Source organism: Hakea prostrata, chromosome 3, assembly GCF_041222555.1.
Source record: "Hakea prostrata isolate BN-2017 chromosome 3, UWA_Hpros_2, whole genome shotgun sequence".
Classification (NCBI taxonomy): Eukaryota; Viridiplantae; Streptophyta; class Magnoliopsida; order Proteales; family Proteaceae; genus Hakea; species Hakea prostrata.
The window spans coordinates 72976352-73003768 of NC_142602.1; the positions used below are offsets into that span (position 1 = coordinate 72976352).

Genomic DNA, 27417 nt, shown 5'->3' on the forward strand with positions numbered 1-27417 from the left:
TTACTTTCAAAAGTGGACAGCATAGAAGCCAAATAGATTTCTTCCTAATTAGAAGGACTGATAGATTGTTGTGCAAGGATTGCAAGGTGATACCGGGGAAAGCTTAATTGCACAACATAGACTTGTGGTCTTGGATATGTGTTTAGTCCCAAGAACACATAAAAGGTCCAAGGTAAACTATCCCAGAATAAGATGGTGGAATTTGAAAGGAGAGTACTCTAAATCCTTCGTTAATAAAGTAGTCAAACAAGGAAAATGGGATTTTAAAGGGGATACCAATGCAATGTGGAATGAGATGGCTATATGTATTAAGAAGGTGGCTAAAGATGTTCTAGGTGAATCAAAATGAAAGATCCATTCTTATAGAGAGATGTGGTGGTGGGATAGTGAGGTTCAAGTTGCCATTAGGAATAAAAAAGCTAGTTTTAAGACATGGCAAAGAACTAAGGATGTTGAGGATCCTCAAAGGTATAGGTTGGATAGAAATGAAGCTAAGAAAATTGCGGGAAAAGCAAGGGAAAGGAAGTATGAAGAGTTATACAATAAGTTGGGCACAAAGGAAGGGGAAAAATCTATTTATAAGATAGCTAAGATGAGGGATAGGAAGAGTAGAGATCTTGACCATGTTAAATGTATTAAAAATGGAGATGGTAAAGTATTAGTTTGTGAGGAGGATATTAAGAAAAGATGGGAAACCTATTTCTCTAGTTTACTAAATGAGCATTCTTCAAGCACTTATGTTTCGGATGATTACACTTTTCACCAAGGCACCAGTGTCCGAACTTATATACGTAGAATTTCGATGTCCAAAGTAAAAGAAGCTTTAAGGAGGATGAAACTCGGCAAGACACAAGGTCCTGATGAAATCCTAATTGAAGTATGGAAGAGCTGAGGAACCCATGGACTAGTTTGGTTGACTAAGTTGTTTAATAAGATTATGAGCATAGGAAAAATGCCAGATGATTGGAGGAGAAGTGTTGTGGTTCCAATTTACAAAAATAAAGGAGATATTCAAAGTTGTAATAACTATAGAGGCATTAAATTGATGAGCCATACGATGAAATTATGGGAGAGAATAATTGAAACCCGTTTGAGACACTTAACTACAGTTACGGAGAACCAATTTGGGTTTATGCCGGGAAGATCTACAACGGAGGCTATTTACTTAATTAGGAGACTTATAGAAAGGTATAGAGAATGTAGGAAAGACCTTCATATGGTATTTATTGACCTAGAAAAAGCTTATGATAGAGTCCCTAGAGTGTTAATTTGGCAAGTACTAGAGAAAAGAAATGTTGCAAGTAAATATGTAGATATTGTTAAGGATATGTATGATGGTTCGGTGACTAGTGTTAGAACAGTGGGGGGACAAAGTAATGAATTCCTAATAATAGTTGGGCTACATCAAAGGTCAACTTTAAGCCCATATCTATTTGCACTGGTAATGGATGAATTAACCAAAGACATTCAAGATGAGGTCCCCTGGTTTATGCTTTTTACAGATGATATTGTGTTGATTGATGAGACCCAAGTGGGGATTAATACCAAATTAGAATTATGGAGAATAGCTTTGGAATCAAAAGGCTTTAAACTTAGTAGATCGAAGACAAAATATCTAGTTTGTAACTTTAGGCATGATCGGGCAGATGATGAGGTGGTGATACTTGACGATAAAGAGATTCCTCATAGTGATTATTTTAGGTACCTAGGTTCAATCATAAGTAAAAGAGGTGATTTAGAGGATGAGGTTTCCCAAAGAATTAAAATAGGGTGGATGAAGTGGAGAGGTGCGTCCGGGGTCTTATGTGATCGGCGTATTCCATTAAAGCTTAAAGGAAAATTTTATAGGACCGTTGTTCGACCAGCTATGATGTACGGTGCAGAGTGTTGGGCTGTTAAAAAGAATCATATAGATAAACTCAATGTAGCAGAAATGAGGATGCGAAGATGGATGAGTGGCAAAACTAGGATGGATAAGATAAGAAACGATCATATTAGAGTTGGTTTGGGAGTTGCTCCCATAAGTGATAAGCTTAGAGAAAGTCGTTTAAGGTGGCACGGCCACGTTCAACGGAGACCTATAAATGCTCCTGTTCGGAGAAGTGATATAATCCATATTGAAGGAACTAGAAGAGCTAGGGGTAGACCTAAGATAACCTTAGGAGAAGTGGTGAGAAAGGATATGTATAGCTTAGGCCTTGTATCTAGCATGGCCTCGAACATAACTGATTGGAGGGCAAGAATCCATGTAGCCGACCCCATTTAGTTGGGACAAGGCTTATTGTTGTGCCTAAAATCTTCTTAGATTGCTTACAAATTCAAGTATGTCTACTTTAGAGAGTGTCAAAATTAAATTTTGGTTCTTCCTACTATTTTTTTAAATTTTTTTGTTATAAAAATTATTTTGTAAATTATGTGTATCGCTAGAAATGTATATGTATAGTAGATGTATGAGCTTCAAATTAATGTATGTGAGAGTTGAGACACCATATAGCTATGATGGTGTTGAATCAAAATTTTTTATTAATTTTTTTTTTTACTATATTTAATATATATATATATATATATATATATATATATATATATATATAAAATATTTTTAAAATATTTATATATAAAAAAATAATTAATTTCTGTTTTAAATTTAATAGTGAGAGTTAGTGGAAGCATGTATGCAATTTTTGAAACATGTTTTGGAGCTTTTTAAGATAATTAGTGTGTATTTTATATATATTTTAAATTATTTAGATATTAAAATATTTTTTTATATTTAAAAAAAGGAGGTTATTATTAGAAGCATGTATGTAATTTTTGGAGCACATTGTGGAGCTTTTCAAGATATTTAGTGTGTATTTCTTGTATCAGACACTCTTTCAAAGATGTCAGAATAGCTTGATAACACGGGAGGCCACTGATAGCTAATAGGAGGAAGAACGAGTGTAATTATTGCATGAAACAAATAGGAGGTGGGGCCATTAGACTGAAGGTGCATTTAGTTGGTGGAAACATGGATGTAGTACGGGGCCAAAAGGTGCCCTCAGGGGTCAAGAAGGCAATGGCCTCATACTTGAGTGGGGGAAATCAAAAGAGGAAAGAGAAGAGAACATAGGGAGAGAACTTCGAGGGTGTATACTTAGATGACCTTTGAGAGCCTAAAGATTATGATTTAGAGAAGCCAGGAGAGTATGGATGTGACCTTGACCCAGAGGATGAACAATTAAGGAGGGTAATGATGATGAGTAGGGAGCGAGGCAACATAGGTCAATGGGTTGTGGGTCCTCTAGAGAGCTAGCAGGTATGGGAGGCACATGAAGCTCCCAAGTCCTTATGATGAGGAGTCAAAGTGTGAGGTAGGATTTTCCTATCCCACGGGCCCCAACAAGGGGTCGAGCTTCATCAGCACATCCTACAAATCTGGATCTGGAGATTCTTTGCAATGATCCGATCCTATTTAGGATGCTTGAGCAAAAACAGAGAAAGTTGAAGCACTTATGGGGGTGTGTGAAGGAGAAAGTGGGGATGGCTTTCTCCAAATAGGCTTATTACCATAGTATTCCAACACATATAACCCAAGGGCCCTACTATAGGGATATGATTGAGGAGATAGGTAGGGCTAGGAGTAGTGTATAGGGACCCACTCCATATGAGATATATAATGTCTATTTGCCTAAGCATAAGGAGGAGTTAAATGAGTATGTTAATGGATTAAAGCCCATGTGGGTTTATTATAGAGTGACTGTGATGGATGATGGTTGGATTGGTCCCACTAAACAATCCATCATCAATTTCATGTTGAATTGTGATGGAAGGACAGTGTCCCTCAAGTCATTAAATGCATCCGTGAGAAGAAGGATGCAAAATACATTTATAAATTATTAAAGCATGTGGTGAAGGAAGTTTGAGTGGAGAATATGATCCAAATTGTTACTGATAATAGCTCCAACTCCAAGAAAGCTGGGTTGAAGATGCAGTGGAACCTTAGGTATCAAAACATTATTCTATTTCTAGTACTAATTTTCATTTTTAAATACATATATTTACATTACATGTACACTTTATAACTTTGCATTGATGCCTTGATGGATGGACAGATATAGGCTCTTTTGGATTCCATATGTTGCCTACTGCATTGACTTAATGCTAAAAGACATCGGAAATGTCAAGCTTGTGAAGAAGACCATTGAGCAAGCTCGATAAGTTAGCACCTTCATCTATAACCACACATGCATTAAAGATGATGAGGGACAGGTGTCAGGGTGACTTAATGAGGTCAGGCATAACTAGATTTGCTACCAATTGGATAGCACTGTAGAGCTTTGAGAGTAGGAAGACTGGCCTTAGAAGCATGTTTGCATCCGAGCAGTGGTTTAACTGGGAGGGTTCTTCATCCGTAGGAGGAAAGAGAGCACAGTTGACCATACTCGATGAGAGTTTCTGGCATAATGTGAGTATAGTGGTGAAGATGCTTGGGCCTGTGGTGCATGTGTTGAGGATGGTAGATCAGTAGAGAAGACCAACTCTACCACACATATGGGTTGTAGCAGATAGGATGAAGTAGCAAGTTACTTAGGTCTACCCACACGACAACAAGAAAGTCCTCGACATCATCCAAGTTAGATGGGAGTTTATGTTGCAACATCCATTGCATAAGGCTGGTGAGTTGATAAATCTAGGACTCAATTTAATTTTGATTATGTTATTACACTATTAAGTATTTAAGTATTTAGTATTCCCTATTATTTTTTATTTTTCTTATACAACATACTATTTAAATCCCAAGTACCATTACAAGGACAACCTTGGGATGAGGCAACATTTGATGGATGTTGTTCGAACTGTAGTGGAGAAATTGGAACCGGATCCATCTAAGCAAGCAATCATCCTTATGAAGGTGAGATAGTGATTTGATATTTACAATTCATAGTTTTATACTAGGTATTAACCTAGTTATTGTTTTTTTATTCTTTATATATTAGATAAAGGCATTTAGGGATGCCACTAGGAGCTTCGACATTCCGTGGCCGTATCGGGACAGGAATCCGCCCCTGGGGGTAAATTCATTCGTTATATATTTAATTATTATATTCTATCTTTAACTTAGTTATTTAAGTATTGAAATGACTTGGAATCTATTTTTGTTGTAGCTGAATGGTGGTTGCAATTTGGACGTGACTCACTCCACTTGAGTAACTTAGTTATTTAAGTTTTGAAATGAATTGGAATCTATGTTTGTTACAGCTGAATGGTAGTTGCAATTTGGATGTGACTCACCCCACTTGAGTACGATTGCAAGCAAAGTGCTCTTCCAGACATGTTTAGCCATTAGTTTTGAGAGTAATTGGAGCACCTTCAACCTCGTCCACTTAAAGAGGTGTAACCGATTGGGTGTGGAGCATCTATAGGAACTTGTCTATTTACATTATTATATGAGACTAAGGGAGGATCATATTAGACAAGGGATAGACAAAGAGAGTAACCATATCGAGTTGGCCGACATATTTGAGATGGATGATGATGATAACCCAATAGTTGACTGGATTAGGGATGGTGGAGAGCCATTGTTGGATGAGGAGGGAGGTCGTCCTAGTAGCAGATTGCAGAGGAGATGGGGGATGATGTGAAGGACTTCATAGCCTAGGAGGGGAGTGTACATGCAACACCCGCCCGTCTCTTCGTACCACACCGTAGTGCATCTACCCATAGTGAGGATTTGATTATCTGGTTTGACATTGAGGATGATGAAACTTAGGCCTCTGGTTATGACAACGATGGTGGTGGTGATGATGATGATGATGAGAAAGAGGAGGAGGAGGAGAAGGAGGGTGTTGGACCTTGTGATCAGGATTCAATTGATCCTAGGGACAGACCACCATCACCAACACCAACACCAACACCAACACCAACACCAGCAGTACATGAGAGTCAGGGGGAGACCATCGAGATTCACAGGGCAGAGTCAGTTCACCTATGTGACGCAAGATTCAGATCATACTGGAGCTGCATCTCGAGGCAAAAATGTTTCCTCTACATATTCGATGAAGGGGAAGGGGAGACAACACGACTATAACATGGAGGACATGCCATCATATGGGTCTTACTGTCTGGCTAATGTGGAGAGTTTGTTGGGATCTATGAGATCAATGAGCATAGATGATTCCTAAGAATCCACCTCCAGAGGATCTGGATGGCATAGGCCTGTAGTCCTCATATGATACTGCTATGGAGAGTATTGGTTCTACTGGGTCGACTTATGGAGTTTATGGGGTCCATCCTAGCTATCAAACTCAGGGTCAGCCGCTAGTGGAGCCTTATGCTTATGGTGTCCCTCCCACTGTCACCTATCGGAGTTAGCCACTGGAACCTTATTGTCAGTATGGACCTTATGCTGACAACTAGGGTGTTCTTTCATTTATTAAGCAAAACTTCTACTCTATACCACAACCACCACCAGCCTTTCCATATGTAGTTGAGCCAATTCCTTATCTAAAGATTCAGTACTTCCCACCATCAGAAAATCTTAGGCATGTGGATGAGGCCACGTATAGAGATGTAGTTGCCGACTACGTCAACAACTATATGGGGCAAACATCATGGGACTTCTATTGTCATTTGTATGGGGTGCAAAAGGAAGAGGGAGATATGGAATAGAGTAGGCTTGTAATTGGTAACATTCTCGCTTCTTCTTATATGTAGTATATACTTGAATGTTACTTTTTCAATGGTTTTTTTGGTTATCTAGTAGTTCCATAGTGTTTATTGTGCTTGAAATAGGTAGTGTGCAAGAATCCAAATCATTGAGTCCATATGAGGCCTAAAATTGAAGTTCGAATTTTCAAAAAAAAAAAGTCACAAATTTTGACCGAAATTTAGGTTGAAACTTCGAAAGTTTGGCCTTTTTCAAGGTCCAGAATTCCTGTTTCGACGGAAATATTTTCCTTGTTGTATGCACAAGTAATATGTTAGTGCATTAGTCTTTGTGTTTGTGATCATCAAAACTAGTGAGTGGTAGAAGGGTCAATTCCCTACAATGTTATTATATTTCAACTAGAATCTTGCTTGTCAGTGAGACCTTTTGAAGAAGCAATGACTCAACATATTGTTTACAGTTCAGTTCATTGTATTTGTTGCACCGTCAATTTGCCTAACTGTGCAGATATTAGTTTTCTTTATTTCTTTATGTTCTTTATGTATATGAAACTAAAAAGTGGGGAAAAAAAAATACTACCATCATATCCTACTATTGCAGATCACCTCTGCTTCATTTTCTTTAGATTGATGAGTCAAAATTGTGAAACAGGATCTTCATGCAGTCTCTGAGATTCTTATGGGACAGATACGCCAACTTTTTGGTCTTCACTCAGGCAGTGTTCAGTTTGCTGGTTCAGGCATCTCCAATGTTTTGACCAGTCAAAGAGGCTTCACAGAATGGTAAGAAATTCACTCATTTGAATCAACATACTGAAAGGAGAAACAGATGAAAATAAAATTAATTTATTTTTATGGCATTTAATGATCGGTCTTTTATCACTACTAGGCCTTAATGTGATAATAGTCTTCTCCTATGGTACCCCCAGTGCAGTACTAATCCTGAACCAGTGAAATTCAATGGGAAACCAGTTTTGCAACAGAGTCACATGAAAAAGAAAACATGGATTGAATAGAAAACTAATGATAAAATAGCAGTCAGCCTGATTCAAGTGTAGAATATCTCAGCAAAGCGTGATCAAAATCTGATGTTCAGACCTATGGAGCATTACTACGCAGGACAGGACAACCCAGCAACTTCAGAACTGATGGACAAAATTGGGGTTCTCAACAGAGATCAGTGAAGTGTCCAACTACTGCTTGACAGATTATTGAAACAGAATCAGAAGTAACAGAATCAGAAGTATAAAATTGTTTGAATCTTTGTTGCAGTAGGATTACAATTCTAATTGGAAACTTCAGATTTAACTGTCACAAGGTTCAGAATTAATAGCAGACCAGAGAACTGAAATTAGAATTTAGATCAATTTCATAACAAGAGATTTTGAGAAATTTAAGTAGAAGTAGGAAACTAGAGTTTGATGGGAGATTGGATTTCTTTTGGTTTTTTTGAATTCAAATTGGAATAGAAAAGATTCAAAAGATATATCAGAAATTACCACTGACCTGCAGGGCTAGCCATCATTGGAATCCCCACCTGGGTTTCTAGAGTCACCACCAGGGAGCCTACAGAATCATCACACTACCCAAGGCAATAAGCCAAAAATAGTTACTCTAATTCATGTACAAGGTTATAGCCCCTTACAAAGAAGACTTGGACACATACTCAAAACTCAAAAAGGAATAGGCCTAAACTAATTGTGAACTAATAGTAACATAAACTGACTAGGAAACTGAACCAAACAGGGTTCCTCACAACACTAATAAAGGAAATCTTGTATTCCTATCATCTACCATATTTTAGTCCCATTAAAGTGTCCTATTACAAAGCTGTTAGACTAAAGGCCAATGTGCGTAGAACCCAACTCAAAGGTTTATCTTTAGAAAAATAAGCAATATTTGATTTATCTGCTTCAAGGAGAGAAGGCAAGAGGGGAGGGGGAAGTTTATTATAAATCCTAGCCTTCGCCACTTTTTGTACAAAGTGGCTGCCCTTACACTTGACTGGTGCATAAATGTCAAGGAGCTAGGCATTCTGAGTGTTTGAGATCCTGCTTGGTTGGTGCCTAAGCGGTGCTTGGGTGGTATATATTGTGTTCTAGTATTATCTTTTGAATATATCAGATCTATTTGCTTATAATAGTCTAATATGTAATAAATTGCAGTATTTTATTAAAAAAAGTATAACTAAGTAGCAATTAAAGCGAGAACAAATATGGTAAAGTATTGACAGTTTTGCCATTCATCCAAAATACCTAAATGTAAAAGGACTATCACTTGATCCCCTAATGACCCATGAAACAAATTATCGTTATAAATATAAAGGGAGAATAATCTGTCAAAGTATTTGAGTATTAATTTCACTAACCTTTATGATGCCAAAATGACTGAGCCCACAAAAATTTCCAAATGAAAGAAAAAATTAGTTAAACTAAGATGTAAATTTAAATTTTGATTTGTTTATTCTGTTGACCTCTGTCAATTAAGTTCAGGAAATATAGTATTGATCCCATGTTTCTCAGTGTACAGACTTTACATAAACCTGCCAATGAAATACTAATAAATAGAATACTTGAAAACAAAAAACAAATAGATAATAGATTTTAAAATCAAATCCAAATAAAACGGACTGCTTTTGAACCATGGCATACCAGGCTGCCAAGGCATAGTGCTGCATTGGCCATCAGATACAGCCTTACTTCACCTAGGTGACGCCTGACAATGGTTTGACAGCTATAGCTGACTTTCTTCATGCTGGCAACCAAGCTTTCATCCCAGGCAACAGCCAGTTTCTTTTTATTTTGTGTATTTATTTTCTTTTATCACATTTTAAGTCGAAATATCTATGCAAAGTGTCATCATGTTGCCAGATTTAGAAGTTGAAGAGGTTAAGGCTTTGAATTATCATACTGTGGTGGTTAGTCTCAGGAAACATGAACCAGGATCAGTATGTATCAGATTATATTGACAGGGAATTGGGTGATAGACTATACAGCCAATATCTGATAGTCTGTCCAGTAACTGTTTCTAAAACCATAATTAGAAACTGCATTTGGGTACAAGGATGGTTATGCTTGAAGAGCAAGATATAATGTCAAGCCTGGTGCCTTAAGATGGTTATGTGCTACTACTGCATTGTAGTTTTCCTCATCTAAGAGGTGCTGGGAGGTGAGTTAATGTGATGAATCTATATCACCGTTCAAATGCACATTACCAAATCTGACTTATTTGTGCATCCTTTCATTTCAAGATCCCTACTCTTGGCACTTCTGATCACATGAAGAGTAGACACTGGTTTGGACCCTACAGCTGGGGAGCCTGATGTGAACTGAAATTCTAGGGTTTTCCTTGTAGGGATGTTGCCCTAGACGTAGGTTTGTTCCATGATCCTCGTCAATAGAATCAGCAGTCAATTAGGGCTTAGAATATCCTACGGTAAGGGAAATGGGTTGGTTATGGGTAAATTTTATCATTTACGGTGTTGAAATTTTTAGGGTTTGAGAGGAAATTAGGGTTTCTAGGGTATTGAGAATTCAGGGGATATGGGGTTCCTTTGTGGTAACGGTTGTGAAGAAAATATTTCCCAAGGAAAAGATTAGGTTAATGTTCTATGGTCAAGATATATGAAAACCTAACCTATGGGGGATGTAGGATAAATTTCTTGAGATGGAAGCTTTGGTTTGTAGGTGTCAAAATGGGCTGAAGCTTGGCGTGAGTGTAGGTAATAATATAGGAAGATGATTCTCCAAGTTTGCTAGCGTTTGGATGGCTAAATTGAGGATATTAAGGTTCTTATTTTTAGGGTCTTGGGATATATGAAAATTCAAGAAAATTGTTATATCTTGAAATCAGATGGTCAAAATTGGGATCTAAGGTTAGTAGGGTTGGGGGGATGAAGTTTGGGACAGATATAAGTTAGATTGGTGTAGAATTTACCTTGAAAATTGGGTCTCAAGAAAAGCAAACATTGCCATGGTGGTCATGGCTGTTTTCAACATCTCAGATGCTTTAGTGGCTATCTCATCCCGTGGTGCTATTTCCCCATAGACCTTTACGAACCTCCAATAGTACCGAGTCAGTCAGCAGTCCCGCGATCAACATCTCCTGTACCAGCCTCTCAAGTTCATTCTTCTGCAAGTGTGGGTAATGTTATGGTTGCATATTTGGTGGTGTTGATGGAAACCCAATTTTAGGGATAGGATTTCAAGGATGGTTTCCCTAAAATTAAGGGTTTGCCCAGGATAATCTTCTTTGAACCAGCTGAATAACTATAAAATCTGAATGGGATGGATAATGTTAAATATAATTTGGTTCTAAATGGGTAGGGTTTGGGCAAGATTTGGTTTAACAAAACTAAATGGGCTTGATAGGGAAAAGTTAGGGTTTTTAACAAATCCCTATGGTATGATTTTGAGATGTCCAGAATAAATACGGGATACAACAAAGAGATGGGGTGTATCAAGGATTCCTAGGAAGCCTATGGTTGGGTATGGGGAGGTTTAGGGATGGTTTTGGAATGGGTACGGGTTGTGGGATTACAGAGAGTGTGGGGGTTTTTAGGGAAATTTTAGGGTTTTAACAAATCAAAATAGAAGAGGATTTGAGAATGGATCTTTGGCAATCTTTCTTGGATCTTTCCCCTTATTTTTCTTTCTTTTTTTGTCTTTCTTTTCTTTCTTTCTCTTGTTTGTTTTTTTCTTTTCTGCTTTCTGACTTGCCACAAGTCAGTAAAGAGAGGGAGCCGGCATGGTTAGAAAGGCGGAGGGAGGGTGTCGTAGGGTAGGGAGAGGTGGAGGAGGGGTAGGGGGAGGTTTTAGGGTGTCGTGGAGGGACTGGGGAGGCGCTGTCAGTGGTGCTGCAGCAAGGGGATGGGGAAATCTTGGGTTGCGCAAGTTAGGGGAAGAAGAGAAGAAGTGGGGCTGGGGATTACTCAGTGGTTTGCAGAAATTTCTTGAAGGATGCTTGCTGGAATTTTTTGCCTTCGCAGGGAAGGCTTTGTTGAAACAAGAGAGCTAGATAACTGCAAGGTCATACCCAATAGGATGCTGCTGCACCTTTCTTGGCTGCAAGTCTCTTAACAGATATATTAATCAAGACTTGAGAAAATACAAAGAAAGAGTAGGCTTAGACTCTATCCTAAGTGGGTTTCCTTTATAGATTTGGATCCCCTTATAAATAATCTCAACCATCCAAATAAAGAGTTAAAGATCTAATGGAATCTCCTTGAAAATAGATTCCTGTGAAGACTCAAACACTAAAGGAACTCTTCTTGTAAATAAAGACTTGTAAGAGTCTATCGTTAAAGAACTCATAAGGACTCAGATTTATCTATAACTCAAGTTAAACTTCTAACTAGTCAAAACTCTTTAGAAAATTAAAATCAGCCAATAATTAGGAGGACTTGACCAAAATACCCCTCTAGGAGGGTTCTGACCAGCCCTAGTGCCCCACTTTGGAGTGGCCTAGGGCCAGGGGGTGAATTCGGAGTCACATCAGGTGTGCAACCCCAGTTGTATAAAGTGCTCATGGGTTGTCTTGGGTGGGAATCTGGTGGGGTTGGTGAAGAAATGCTCAAACTCGGCTACTATAACCAACTCTTCCCGACCTCTGTTAACCTCTATTTGTTGAGGTTGCAGTTAGTACCCCTCACCGCCTGCTTACACCGTTTTCCACAGCCCTTTTATGATCAATCAAAGTAAAGCAGGGTCCTTGTAGAGTTTCGCTGTCTCCCCATGCCAGTCGAAGCTCATGGTTTGAAACTGCGAATTAGTTCTTCTCTCTTCTAGTCTCGATAACCACTGTACTCTCTAAACGATGTTGACGCTGCCAAGGTTGAAGGGGTGGAGGTCCTGTACAAAGGTCACCCCATCAATGGTGATTGGGACATAATGCCACACTCCCTTACCCCTCTTGCAATTGCCGTCACCGAGAACCACTTGGAACTCCTTGTGCACTGTCAAATTGAGGGGTTCCTCTAGTTCTTGGCCTACACCGTAGTGACCAGGATCATGACTTCACTCCTGTTGACTTTCCCTTTCAACTTCATTGTTCTTGGCGAATCAAGACTTACCAACAAAGTAGTCGAGAGTTTCGTCTCCATCAGAGGTTCAGCCTCAACAACCCCTGCACCCCTAAGTTGCTTGAGTGGGCACTGATGGGCTCTCGAGTATGGGGCATTACATTTGACACATATAACCTTTCGTCCATTTTAGCTTTGATTTTGTCTTGAGTGAGCCACCAAGATTTGGTATTGCTTCTCGCTGCGGCGGAAGCTCCTGCGTGAGATTGGAAGGTTGAAGCTGATGCTTCAATTTGCTATGAGTTTGGTTGGACTATGGTTGGATTGGTTCCTTTACTCATACCAGCTCCCAAGTTGGACTTGGTCTAGTTGCACCAGTTGGGCTAAGTTAATTTAGCGCTGGGTTGGGCCTTTCGTTAATGGCATGGGATGGGCCCATGGTGGGTTCTTAGGGTTCTTGATGTCTGACGGCCAGTTTTTGCTTCCATAGATTGGGCCAAGTCCATCGTCTGGCCCAGGGTCATAGGCCCAAACAGCCTCACCTCAGCCCTTAAGTCTTTGTGTAGCCCACCCATAAATACTCCACTAAGCCACCCTTTGCCCGGAGCTCCGGCAGCCACTGCAAGTGTCTCACATCTCTCTCTCTATACTCTGCAGTTGTGCCAACCTGCCAGAGGGCTATCAAATCCTCCTGAGGTGTCTTCGTTTGTAGAGAATAGAAACTCTGAACCATGGCCTGTGTCAAACCTAACCACAACATGATCGGCTGCTGTAGTTCCCTGAACTGTATCCACCCAATTACCACCCCTCGAAACATATTGTTGCAGCTCGTAGTCTCTCTTCTCCATTTAATCCATGTAAATTGAAGAATTTTTCGGCTCTTGTGGACTTGTGGTCCATCAGATTGGTTCCTCCCCTGTAAAGATTGGCATTTCTCAGTGGCAAGGAATGAATTCACAATAGCTCTCTGATTCTCCTGTTCGTTCCTGGTGTTTCTGAGTCTGCCCCTGCAGTTGCTTTCCGGTTGTGTCATGAAAGACCTCCTATGTCCTTTCCTTTGTGAGCTCCAGTGTCTGGGAGTCTTCCTCAATGGCCTTTCCCTTCAACTGGTAAGTTCTTAACTCCTTCCAAAACTCCTGGTTGCTCTTCCTCTTTCCATGTGCTGCGGAAGTGACCCTAACTTAGAATCCATTGCCAACATTTGGGCTCCAAAATCTTCTACACTCGGCTCCATTCGGCTTCTTTTCATTCCCCTGGGATCAAATTGCTCTGATACTAATCTCTTAAGCTCCCAAATCCCAGCTTAACAGTGGCTATACATTTTTATAATACTCAGCATTCAATACACCTGCACGCAGCAGAACAGCAACAATAATAGTATTAAAGTGAGGATGATAAATTTGTTAAAAACTCCCCGACAGGACAGCAGCTACACAGTTCAGCAACAAGAGTAGATTGATTCAGCAACAACATTCTTGACCTACGGCCTACCAGAGAACATCAGCTCTCCCCTGCAAGTCCACCTTGCATAAACACTTACAATATTCAGCATACCCTCTCTTTCTTTCCTTCCCCAATATAACTGCCTCCCTTCCTAACGAATTTTCCCTTCTCTCCAATCCTAGTTGTCCAGCTCTCCCACATTCTTTGTCTCAACCCTGGTCTGCTTTATTTTGCATGGTTGTGGCTGTCTTCCTATCAGCAATTTGCCACCCAATCCCTTTGGTTGCTGGCCAGAATTAGAATGCTCATGTGCAAGTGACCCCTGCTTCTCCTTTTATTTTTGGATGTATACACCTGTGATACTAGGGATCTATCATATTGATATCCTTAATTGGTTGATGCGATATTGTTGTGCATGAAAAATCAGATTTGAACATTCTATGTTAATTGTGTGTTAAAAAATGCAAGAGAAACGCTTTAGTTAGAATTTTTGGCTATTCCAATGGTAATCTATTCATCCGTCAACAATTTTTCTGCTTTTTTGTTCTGCTCTAAATTGCTGGGAGTTGAAGTCAGGTTTTCAGTTTATATGTGATATCTTCAGTAGTGTATTCTGAATGCTTTTAACTTAATAGGGAATTAGATGCATTGTCTCGGCTTCACACATGTTTTAACCTTCTCTCATGTGCCACGACGCTTGGATCTTTATCCAGATTGGTATGTTCTTCAGAATTTCTCATCTAGGATTAAGCAATAAGAATTTTTAACTTCTTATTTCCATGGCTGAATATCTCCAATGACAAGAGTTAACGGTGCAGGTTCAATCACTTCCAAGGATGATTATTATGGATGAAATTGGGAAACAGGTGTGGTTCAGATCTAATTGTTTTTGCTTGACCACCTTTATATCCATTTCTCATGAAAGTCAAGGCTTCATAACAACTATGCAGCAAAGCAAGTGTTTATTTTTTTCCAATTACCACATCTTAAGGGCTTGGTTCTATTATTCCAATTGTAGTCCCTTAGCTCCCCCCAACCCCTCTTAAATATATTATTAGCTGCAAGAGTGTGCACCATACTCTTTTCTTTTTCAACCCCCCTTTTTTATTTAAGTAAAAAATGGTGCTAGCATAGTTCAAAATCTAGCCAATGCTTTATGTTATGCCTTGTAAACCAATGTCTAGGTAAGTGGATGCATTACCTATTCTGAAGGGCTTAAGCAAGGCATTGACAACTACGCTGGAGACTTTTGGGAGCTATCCTGCCTAAACATTACTGAGCTGACAGGTGTCTCTATGCTGATCATCTAGGTTGGACCGTTAAATATCTTCATGGATCTATCCTGTCTCAATATTATAGCTCAGCAAGGAGTATAGGCCGATAGGTGTCACCGTAGTTGATCCTAGAGGTTGGACCACTAAGTATCCCCATCAAACTTCCTTTCTTCACCTTGAAATGCTTCTCATCAGAGTTTTGTCTGTGACAATCCCAAACATCTATTTTCTTGATCTGGTTTAGATTGAAATATAACGAAAAAAGACTAAGTACGATTCACATTATCAGTGTCACAACCCATGTTTGCATTGTGTGTATGCTTTTAAGATGATCTTGTGGGGCCATTAAGTTGAGAAAGCTTCTATCCTAAGTATCCCAAAGTTTGTTTTTAATTTCATAGTTAGGAAGTAGGCTTGAGTTTCTAATTTCAGTTTGTTACTATTTTTATTTTTTTCCGCTAAAGATAGATGTTTCTACTTTGATATATTGCAAATAGACTGTGTAAGTGTATAGAAAGTTCAAATTTTATAGGTTTTATAAATGAGCAGTTTCCTTTTCTAGATATATTTTGTTTCTTAATTAGATTGGGACTGAGTTGCTTTATAAGTTATTGTAGGTTAGGTTATGAGACTGAGTAGAGAAGGATAGAGATTGAAGAGCTTAAGAGTTATGGTCGAAGCTGTGAGAAACTCTGGGTAAGAGGCCCCTGCTAGAGAGGATGATGGGCTGAGATAGCCTGATCTTTTACTGCCCTCAACCCCCCCCCCCCTTTTTTCTTTTCTTTTTTGCCCTCTTGTGTTTGTGAAATTTTATTTTCCTTGTCTTTTAAGTCCTACTTCATATTTGTAAGTAATAAAGAAAAAGACAGAAAGAACAAGAAGGAAGAGGGAAGCAGTGAGAATCAAGTGTTTGTGTAACCCTCGGAGTTTTTCACTTGGTTTTGGAGCTCCCACTTTATTCAGGAGCATGGTACAAAATTCGACTGAAATTTCGCATTTTGGAAAAACCGAAACAAAACTAGTGAGGACCCAAAGAGTCCTCAGTTTCGGTCGAAACTGTCGAAATTTTGACAGTTTCGATTGAAACCACTGAAATTTAGCCAATGGGTCAAAACCTGGGTGAACCATCTTGAACTGGGTGGGGAAACTTCCTAAATTTAAAGTTTTGATCAAAACCTTGAACCCGGGTTTTAAATTTAAGTGAACTGCTGAACCAGCCGGTTCACTTTTATAAAAAGTCACCATATTCGCGAAACAGAGGCAGAAGCAGGGAGTGGGAAACTTTATTTTTTGACATTTTCCCATGATTTTGCATGATTTCAAGTTGATTAAAGCACTCCTTCCTGAAATCGACACTTCTTGGTGGATTTTTTCACACTAAGAAGCTCTCTTGGAAGGTAACCTAACTTTGAATGGTTTAGTGAACTGTAATTTCGTTGGTGGTTGTAGGCTTTTAGCTTCATTGGGTTGGGCTTTTAGCTTCATTTCCTTGCTTCTCTTCTTTCCGCTTGAAACTCTTCATTTCCAGATCTTTCTTGTGTTTTCAGCTCTTGGGATGACAGCTTTTCTCATTTCTTGCTGCTGAAATTGGAGGAGAATGTTTGTTTGCTCTATTATTGTTGCAAATGAAATCTAATATAGTGTTTCAGAACAAAAATTCCAATTAAACTGAGGTATATGTTACAGGCCATAGTTGAAGGTGATAAATTGTTACTTTCTGTATTTAGATGTTAAAGTATCAATGCTTTGGTTTGGGATTTGTTTTTTGTTAAACGTAGTGTATGAATTTCTAAGTATTATCCTACTGGTTTTGATTTGTAATTTTGCCAACATAGCAATTTTTTGGATTATTTTTTCAGGCTCTTTGATCCCCTAAATAAAATGTCCTTGCCAGATTTTACTGATTGTTGCCTGATTTAGTTGCTGAAGCTATCATCAGTGTGCATCTCTATAATGCCTATCATTTTCTTTTGTTCATCGATTCAAACTTTAGACAAGTGAATTTTAGATTCTATTCCATAGGAATTACTGTGGACTTTCTAATGCTTTGCCTATTGTTTGTTTTCAGAGTCAACTTTCAAGTAATGTGTGACTGTGTGTTTACACTTTAGTGTCTTTAGGGCCTTAGGTTAAAATTAAAGTGTTGGGTTTATATTTTAACGGTGATTATTATGTATGTTTGTATCGGATTCAGGAATTCAGATTCAGGCACAAACTTTTGAGTTTTGAGTTGGAGACTCAGATAGAAATATGATGTCCGACATAGCTTGGCAGCATGGTAAGCCTCTGATAGATGATAGGAAAAAGTCAAGAGTGTAAATATTGTTTGAAAAAGATTGGATCAGGTGGGGCCACTAGACTAAAGATCCATCTAGCGGGAGGGGACCGCAATGTGGTTGGATGCCCCAATGTCCCTTATGAAGTAAAGTGGCAATGGCAAAATATGTGACAGGAGGGCAAGAGAAGAGGGCACGAAGAGAAAGCAAAGAGGGATCCGTTCGAGGCAGAATGCGTAGAGGAGGTGGAGGTGGGAGAGAAAAATGTGGATCCAAATCCAGGTGATGCATCATCTCCAGAGGCAGAGATGGAGAGAGTACTCAGGATGAGTAGGGAGTCTTATAGACTTGATGAGATCAGGAGGACACAGAGGGCCGTGGGTGCAGGGTCATCTAGAGATCTAGATGTTGGGAGGGCAAGCGGAGGTAGCTCCAGTAATCAGTATGAGGAGGAGCCAGAGTGGCAGAGAGTCAGTTCCATTACCATAGGCCCCACGATCACGACCTAGTGCCACATCTGCTGCTTCTAGACCCATTGAGGCCGATCTTGATGTGCAGATACTACGCACTGATCCTGATTTGTTTGCGAGGCCATAGTCAAAATAGAAGAAATTAAAGCATATGTGGGGTAATGTGAAGGAGAAGGTGGGGATGGCCTTTTCTAAGTGGGCATTATATCACAGTGTTCTTGCAAATGCCGCACAGGGGCCTTATTATGCGGCGATGGTGGATGAGATCAGTGGTGCTGGACGTGGGGTGGTTGGGCCAACCCCATATGAGATATATAATATATATCTCCCACGGCATAAGGAAGACTTGAAAGCCTACATTGATGGCCTTAAGCCGATGTGGATGCACTATGGGGTGGCAGTGATGTGTGATGGTTGGACTGGTCCCACTAGACAGTCTATCATCAATTTTATGTTGAATTGTGATGGGAGGACGGTGTTCCTCAAGTCTATTGATGCATCCGGTCACAAGAAGGATGCAAAATACATATATGGGTTGTTGAAGAATGTGGTGAAAGAGGTTGGAGTCAAGCACGTGGTGCAAGTTGTGACTGATAATGGCACCAATTTCAAGAAGGCTGGGATGAAGTTGATGGAGGATCCCATGTATAGGCTCTTTTGGACTCCTTGTGTGCCACTTTGTATTGATTTGATGTTAAAAGACATGGGGCAAGTCAAATTTGTGAAGAACGTTGTTCAGCGGGCTTGAAATGTGACCACATTTGTATATAACCATGGATTTGCTTTGGATATGTTGAGGACATGTGGTGGTGACTTGGTGAGGCCTGGGGTCACAAGATTTGCTACAAATTGGATTTCCTTGAAGAGTTTTCAAAAGAAGAAACCCAACTACGTGCGATGTTTGCATTTGAAGAGTGGTTTGCTTGGCCCCAATCAGAATCACCTGTAGGGAGAGCAGCACGGGCTACCATATCCAATTATACCTTCTGGGGAAATCTAAGAGTTGTTATAAAGCTTCTAGACCCTGTGGTGATAGTCTTGAAGTTGGTAGATCAACAAAGGAAACCAACTTTACCACATATATGGGCTGTAGTTGAGATGATGAAGGAGATGGTTAGGAAAGTCTATCCTAAGGGCAACCAGAAATTCCTTGACATCATCCAAGAAAGGTGGGAAAGGCAATTGAAACATCCATTGCATTTGGCTGGTGAGTTGAAAGTTATTAAAATTTTCAGTTATTACTTAAATACTTAATTGTTAATAACGTAATACTTATTATGTAGTTTTAAAGTTTCTTACCATCTCATTTGTTGGCTTGTTTGATAGCCTACTATTTGAACCCCATGTACCACTACAGTAGAGAACTTGGGATGAGGACAGATTTGATCCAGGCAGTCCATAAAGTAGTGGAAAGGTTGGAACCGGATCCGACAAAACAAGCATTAATTAATAATGAGGTAAGATTGTGAGTTGTGACTTGTGAGATGACTAGTAGTCTAGTACTTAAGAATGAAGATAAATACTTGTTTTTTATACTAACTTTGCAATTATTTATTGCAGTTAAAGGCTTTTAGAGATGCTACTGGTAGCTACGGCCGCTCAGTCGCTATTCAGGCTAGGGAGAACACCACTTTTCGTTAGTCACTTAGTTAGTCTAAGCCTTAGATACTCAATTTGAGTTTTTGACACAATTTATTTTTACTATTATTAATTTGGTTGGTTATGTTTCTTGCAGCTGAGTGGTGGCTGCAGTACGGGTTAGACTCAGAGTACTTGATTAAGATTGCAGTTAGAGTGCTCTCCCAGACATCTTCTGCCACCGGCTACAAGCGTAACCGGAGCACATTCAATCTTATACATTCTAAGAGGCAGAACCGTTTGGGGGTGAAGCGGCTGGAAGATCTTGTATATGTTCACTATAATATGAGGTTTAGAGAGGAGCACATTAGGTTAGGTCAAGAGCAAGGTAATGGGGACAAGATTGAGCTTGGTAGGCTCCATGGGATCTATGAGTCTAGATGAGTCAAGAGGCTCCACTGCTGGATATTGGATACCGGCAACAGCTGATCCCCATTCGTATGAGAACGGTGCTGCATCTTCTTCTGGGGCTTATAGTAGTGCATCTTATGGTCAGGGGTTTCCTCAGGATTATGGGGGACATAGAGCAGTGGAAGTGGAATAGAGTAGGATGTATTATCCAGCGTCTAACGGGAGGACGGTATATGTGCACAGGGGTGCAACTTATATGGATGCTGATTCGCGGGCACAGATGTTTGTGGAGCAGATCTTCGGCGTGCGACCCCAACCCATCCCCCTTGAGATTCATCAAGAAGGACTTCCCTATCCTTATTGTGCATTCCCTCAGAATGGATATCTTTTGCATGTTGACGACTAGACCTATAGAGCTGCAGTTGTCGATTACCTCGACAACCATAGGCATCACATGTCATGGGATGTTTGTGTCCGTTGGTTAGAGGAGAGGATGTCACAGGCACAGTACTACTCAAGTCACGGGATGGATCCGCCGAGGCACTCCTATTGGCACTGATTTAGTGAGTTGTATTTCCCATTTTATTTTTATTACAAGTTACATTGTATCTGATGTTTAAGAGTTTATTTGATGTTTTGAATTGAACTTAAAAGTTAGAAGTTAGAAGAAGATGACTGAGAAGTACACAATAATGTTAAGGGATAATTACTATTGGCCCCCTGTACATTGATTTTATTACTATTATATCCCCTGTACTTTTCAAAATTACTAATCCAACCTTTAACTTTGTTTACAATTACTATTGCCCCCTACTGTTAAGTTCCGTTAGTTTACTGATGATGTGGCATCTTTATATTTTCTCAAAAATTCAAAAATACCCTTACACTTATTTCTTTGTTTATTTACCCTTTTGTCAAGTTACAGTAGTACCCTTAATTAACTGTGGAGAAAAAAATAATTATAATGTGTTTTATTCTAAAAAAAACCACCAAATAAAGAAAGAATGATTGCATAAAACTCAAATAGAAACCGAAGATGAAGGAAAATTGAAATCAACTCAAATTGGAAATTGAATATCACCTAATATATTTTCAAAATAAATGAAGTTTATTGAAGGTGGGAAACCAAATCGGATTTGGATTTTGCCCGTTTCATTAATTCAAAAAAAATTAAATTTAGGGTAAAATTGACATTTAATCGGGTTTTTTTATAAATGGGTAGCATCGTCTTTGGATTTATTAATTTTAATGAAGGGCAAATTAGACATTACATATTCAAACTTAACGGCTACTTAACACCGTTATAAGGAAGGGGGGCAACAGTAATTTCGTAAAGAACGGGGTTTTATTAGTAATAAAATCAAACTACAGGGGGGCAACAGTAATTATCCCTAATGTTAACCATACTTAAGCAAATAAACATAACATTCAACATATCTACATTGATTTTTTTACTAAAATGCATGTGCCAATGTGTTCTTTATACTCTAATTTGCTTAAATACAGAATCCCACCCCAAAATATTGTCGAAACTTGAAGTCGAAAGTTGAGGTCGAAACTTGAATAGAAAAGCCCTCGGTTTCCTCGAAATTTCCCAAGTTTCCACCTAAGTTTCACATTTTCACTTGGTCGAAACTTGAGTTTCCCTCAAATTTTTTACCATGTTCAGGAGATTGATAGGTTAATTAAAAAGAAGCAAATATAGCGTAGCACATTAATTACCCTTGACTGCACCATAGTCTCTACTAAAAATATGTAAGCGATAACAGTTCAGTTGTTGAATCTGCTTTTCCTTATGTTGTTGATCCTGGTTGAAATCGACCGCTCACTGTTTCTCTTGGTTTGAGGCTGACTTTTGCATTATGCTTCATCCTACATATTCCCCACTCTATTAAATTGCTCATGGATTCTTTTTGATCATCCAAACCCCCTCCCCCCACCCCCTTCCCCTTTTTCTTTCTTTTGTCTTCCAATATGTATTCTCAAAATGGTTACTCCGTGCAGTTAGACAGCTCTTTTTGTACAACAGTTGGTTAGATAATTAGTTGACAGCAGTTGGTGTTTTTGCATTGTTCATAGGGGTTGATGTATCTTGCTTCATAGGTGAAGCATACCTTATAAGAGCAGCTTCTGGTTTTGATGGTAGCACAGTATCAAGGTTTACAGCAAGCTGCAGTTTGGGATTGAAGATAAAACGTATAACGTATTTTCAGATTTTGTCTTTCAGGACCAGCTTCTCCCTGAGCTAGTGCGACCATGGCCAGTTCATCTAGTGTCTCTATTACCATTTATTACTATCAATCTCTAATACTATAACTGCTTTTGGGGACTATAAATTTTTTGTGCTCATGATTTGCTTATGACTGTCTTAATAACTTGCTACTCTTGGATATACTACAGGGTGAAGTAACCGGTTGTGTTCCAAGAGGATCTGTTATGTAGACTCAGCTTGTGAATCTTTGTGCTTGTTTTTTCTTCTCAAAAAGAAAAGAAAACTATTTTTGTATCACAATTTTATGATTTAGTTACTAAGGTGCCGTGTCCTAGCATTTTTTGGAGGTCTGGGCAGTTGAATGCTTTATTGCTGGGCAACCTGCACTATTTATACTGGTATCTGGGCCTGTATTGATCATTATTTACACCAAACACCATTTATGTGCATGTTTTTATGTTTTGTAAAAACATTTACTTAAGATGTTACTGACAAGCAAATATGACCTATTTAAATCGAATAAAAGTAGTTAAAAATTAAATTCTAAAAGGAAAGCAGTCAACCCTTTAAGAACAAAAAAATGGATGATGTTACCGGGGTTGGGCCCCCCCCCCATAATTGTGCCGGAAACCCAGACCTGAAAGGGCCACTCCAAAGCTAACCGAATACCCCAGGGGTATTTTGGTCATTTTCCCAGCCACTTGGGTTCCAAAGGGGGCTGGTTGGAACCCCTTTGATCCAAGAGGCATGGATCTATCTTTATTTTTATTCTTCTTTTTATTTTTTATATTTTTAATTTGGAATAGTATTTGTGAGTTATGACAGAGACCCTGTCTATGTAAGACACTGAGTTAGTCAAGTAGGACTCCTTAAAGCTAGTAATTTGATTCCTTCAAGATGTCTTCTATAAGAGTCCAATTAGGGTTTCTTTAGGAGTCCTTTTGTTATTAATTAGTTGAGTCCTTTTTGTGAAGTGAATCCTTCATGGATAAGGTTCCCTGATTTGAGTCTTAATCAAGTTGCTTAGGTTCCAAGGCTATGAATAGCCCATTAAGTTAGTAATGAAATCAGTTCAGAGTTTATAAGAAAATTAGAGGGTTGGGTTGTGGGGGAAGAAACCCTGCAGCCTGGGCTGAAGAGTGTTTCTGTGCAATTCAGTAAGTTCCGGCATTCATCTTCTTCTCCAAGCTCACAGCAGCCTAGTACAATCAAATTCCAGCAGCTATTAAGAGACCTCAATCCCACCCAAGTAAGTAAAACCCAACACCCTAACCTTCCCATTCCCCTCCCTAACTCTAGCGCAAGGCCTAGAATCCCTCCCCACAGCCTGCAGCAGCAGCAGCGCTTCCAATCGAAACCCTAGTGTCCCTTTCCCCTTTCATCCTATCCCTCTCTTCTTTCCTTTATTCTTTTCCCTTTCTTGAACTTGCGACAGCATTGCAGCCTTTTCTTGAATTGCAGAATTTTTTGTGATTCAAGTTTTTGATTCTTGTGGCAGTTCAGAAAAACAGAAAAGAGAAGGGGGAAAAAAAAGAAAAGAAAAGGAAAGAAGAAAGAAGGGAAAGAAAGAAAGAAAGAAAAGAAAAGAAAGAACAAGAAGAAGAAGAAGAGAAAAGAAACAGAGAAGAAAGTTCAAGAAAGATTCAAAAACAATCCAAGACTTACCAAATCCCCAACTGCAAGCTTCCCTCTTTGTTTTTCCTTTTACCATAGACCTCCCAAAATCCTTCATATTAGGTTCGTTAAAACCCTAGTCCTTCCTTTCTGTTGCAATACATTCTAATTCTAATTTCCCTTCTCCACATCCTACCTAGGGTAAGCTTGGGTATCTCAAACCATTCCCATATTAACCCTTTCCTCTTCTTGCTAACCCTAGTTCATCCTATAGGTTCTTTGGGTAACCCTTTCTCTAGTAATCTCAAACCACTAGCCCTTCTCAATTTTGTTAAAACACTAAACTTCCTTATCCTTGAAAACACTAAACATCCCTATCCTTGAAAGCTAAGCAGTGGTAATTCGAAGATCCCCCGGGGGAAGAATCGAGATGTCTCCTACGTTACCCGTAATGTGGAAGTATCGACGTAATTTCATAGATTCATTCGGTCTGAATGCTACATGAAGAACATAAGCCAGATGATGGAGCAAGGAGACCTAGGATGTAGAAGATCATAATATGAGTGATTCGGCAGATTTGGATTCCTATATATCCACTCATGCGATACTTCATCATATGATTCATATAGGATCCATCTATCTAGATATCATCATATACATCCAGAAAGCTGTATGCATTGGAAGAAGCTTGTACAGTTTGGGAAGGGGTTTTGATTGATCAAAAAGAAGAATCTACTTCAACCAATATGCCCTTAGGTGCGGCCATACATAATGTTTGTGAAATTAAAAGTAACCGCAAGCTCACGATATCGTGTAGCTAACGGGTTGATCTCAAAGAGATATGCCACTTTAGAATTAACTTCTTAATGATAATGCAAGAGTGCAATGATTCAAATTTGTTAATTACTTAATTAAACTAAACGAACGGTCCTAATCCATACATCTAATGCAATCGAATTGAGACGAAAAATAAGACAAACATAACCAATGCAAAATTAATAAAGGCAGAAAAAGTACGAATAATAAATAAATAAAAATAAAAGGGAAGTGATCCAAGTGTCAGCTTTGGATCTAGGGAAGGGGAGTATAATTATAATGACTTTGACCGTGGACTAGTCCACCGATCGGGGGAACGGATATTAGAGAAAAAGAAATTGCAGAAAAGAAATAATCAAAGCAATAGAAGGAAAGGGAAACCTTAACCAAAGAGAGGCACGATTGTAGGCATCTCTGATCAAGGACCCAGGGGAAGGGAGAATAATAAATAAATGTTGAAAGTAAATTGCAGAAAGTAAATAACAGAATAATAAAAGGAAAGGGAAACCTTAACCAAAGAGAGGCACGACTGTAGGCATCTCTGATCAAGGACCCAGGGGAAGGGAGAACAATAAATAAATGCTGAAAGTAAATTGCAGAAAGTAAATAACAGAGTAATAAAAGGAAAGGGAAACCTTAACCAAAGAGAGGCATGACTGTAAGCATCTCTAATCAAGGACCCAGGGGAAGGGAGAACAATAAATAAATGCTGAAAGTAAATCCTAAATTAAGAATATTGAGGGGTAGATAGAAGTGGGAATAGAGGGGGGGGGGAGAGAAGATTATTGAAGAATGTTACTTACTTGCATCTTTGAACTTCAAACAAATAAAAAGAAAATTTGAATAAACGATTCGAATCTCAAAAGTGAATCTTGAAACTTGAAACTTGAACTTGATCTTGAACTCGAAATTGAATTACATTACATAGAAAAATTAAACCTAAACATTCAATCTAGAAATTAGAATCTCACAAAAGCAAGCAAAGAAAACTAGAGAAAACCTAAATAAACTGAAGAGAAAAGAAAATGTGCTCTTCCTAAGCTCTAAAACACGTTTTCCCTTGATGGAGTATAATCTCCTTTTATAGAGTTTACATGGGATATGAATCTTGACAGAATTTGAATCAAACTCGGAGTTCCTATCTGACTTAACCAATTAGGGTTTTGGCATACTAATCGGACTTGCTTAAAGAGATCAAATGCACAATTACACCGTTGGATTTGAGGATCAAAAAGTCGTGAAGCTCTCCTCCAAAAAGCAGCTCGATCGGACACCGGATGACCGTTCAATGAAGGGCTTGATCGAAATTGAATAGACATTCAAAAACGGGATTTTTCCTTTTCCTTATCTGATTATAATTCTTTTTCCTCTTTTTCTTTTTTTAATAAAATCACAAATAGGAAATAAGATATTGAAGTATGCAAGGACTCTTTTCTCTATTTGGACTCTCTCAATAATATCTCTGTAGATTTAATTGATAATTTATAATCTCAGCCGTAGATCAAAGTTGCCTTCTTTATCTCTTAAATATTTCGGAGCTGGCCCATAATCACATTTCTAGCCCATCATGCTCCAGATCAGGCCCATTTTCGCATTTGAGAATTTGAATGGACCTATTGACATGTAAATGCATGATTCATTCCCAAAGTTCCAAATATTTGCTTAAATATTGAAAAGTCCTAAAATCTGCAAAAACAACATAAAACCCAAGGTGGCTCTATTCTAAGTGTGTAAAATGCATGCTTTATGCCCTAAGATTTCACACATAAATGTGCTCATCACATAACATAGAAAACACAATCGGAAAGGGTGGACAATTGGCTAGAGCAGTGGGTGCTGTAGCAAAACTGATTGCAAAAGAGGGTAAATTGGCCACATTAAAATTACCTTCTGGGGAGGTCCGTTTGATATCCAAAAACTGCTCAGCAACATTCGGATAGGTGGCTAATGTTGGGGTAAACCAATAAAGTTTGGGTAGAGCCGGATCTAAGTATTGGCTAGGCAAGTGTCCTATAGTAAGAGGAGTAGTTATGAACCCTGTAGACCATCCCCATGGGGGTGGTGAAGGGAGGGCCCCAATTGGTTGAGAAAACCCACAACCCATTGCGGTTATCCTGCGCTTGGAAGAAGTAGAAAAATAAAACCTCCCAAGGACTATTTGCTTGTTAGCTGGTTCACTTTGAGAGGGTCTTGGAGATTAACCTAGACCCTGTGTTGCATCAATTGATTTTTCATTAAATGGTGAAATATTTAACTTTCTAATTATGGAGTTTTTCTAAAATCAAAAAATTCTATAAATCTTAAAATGGTCAACTATTGTTAAAAACTAAAAGTACATTAAAATGCTCATTTTTTATGTACGATAAATATTTTCATTCAGAGCAATATTGATAGCATTCTTGTACACCAAATAAGGTGTTAAGATATGTGTGATTTACCACTTCAGTGGTCACCCCACTACGTGGGATGCACCCCAGATTGGATTAGGTCTGATTTTCTGCACTTTCTAGTCTTGGGGAGATTCGTTTCCTTTCTTTTATGTTGCTTGAGTGGCAAGCAAGTCTATTTTAGGATATTAATATTTGAAGATATATTTGGATTTGAGGATCTCTCTAGTCTGGAAACTTTTCAATAAATAAAATACATTGCTGAGGGGGAG

At 38.9% G+C, this 27417-nt stretch overlaps 1 protein-coding gene across 3 annotated transcripts in view; it reads left to right on the forward strand.

Annotated features, from left to right (window-relative positions):
- LOC149023012 (GPI transamidase component PIG-S-like protein) overlaps positions 1–27417 on the forward strand; it is a 53127-nt gene that overhangs the window by 22479 nt on the left and 3231 nt on the right. For all 3 annotated transcript variants that reach the window (XM_089150890.1, XM_089150889.1, XM_089150888.1), the window contains exons 8-10: positions 7298–7428; positions 14743–14824; positions 14926–14973. In XM_089150890.1, coding sequence (XP_089007016.1) covers positions 7298–7428; positions 14743–14824; positions 14926–14973 — 261 coding nt within the window. The remainder of the gene's footprint in view (positions 1–7297; positions 7429–14742; positions 14825–14925; positions 14974–27417) is intronic.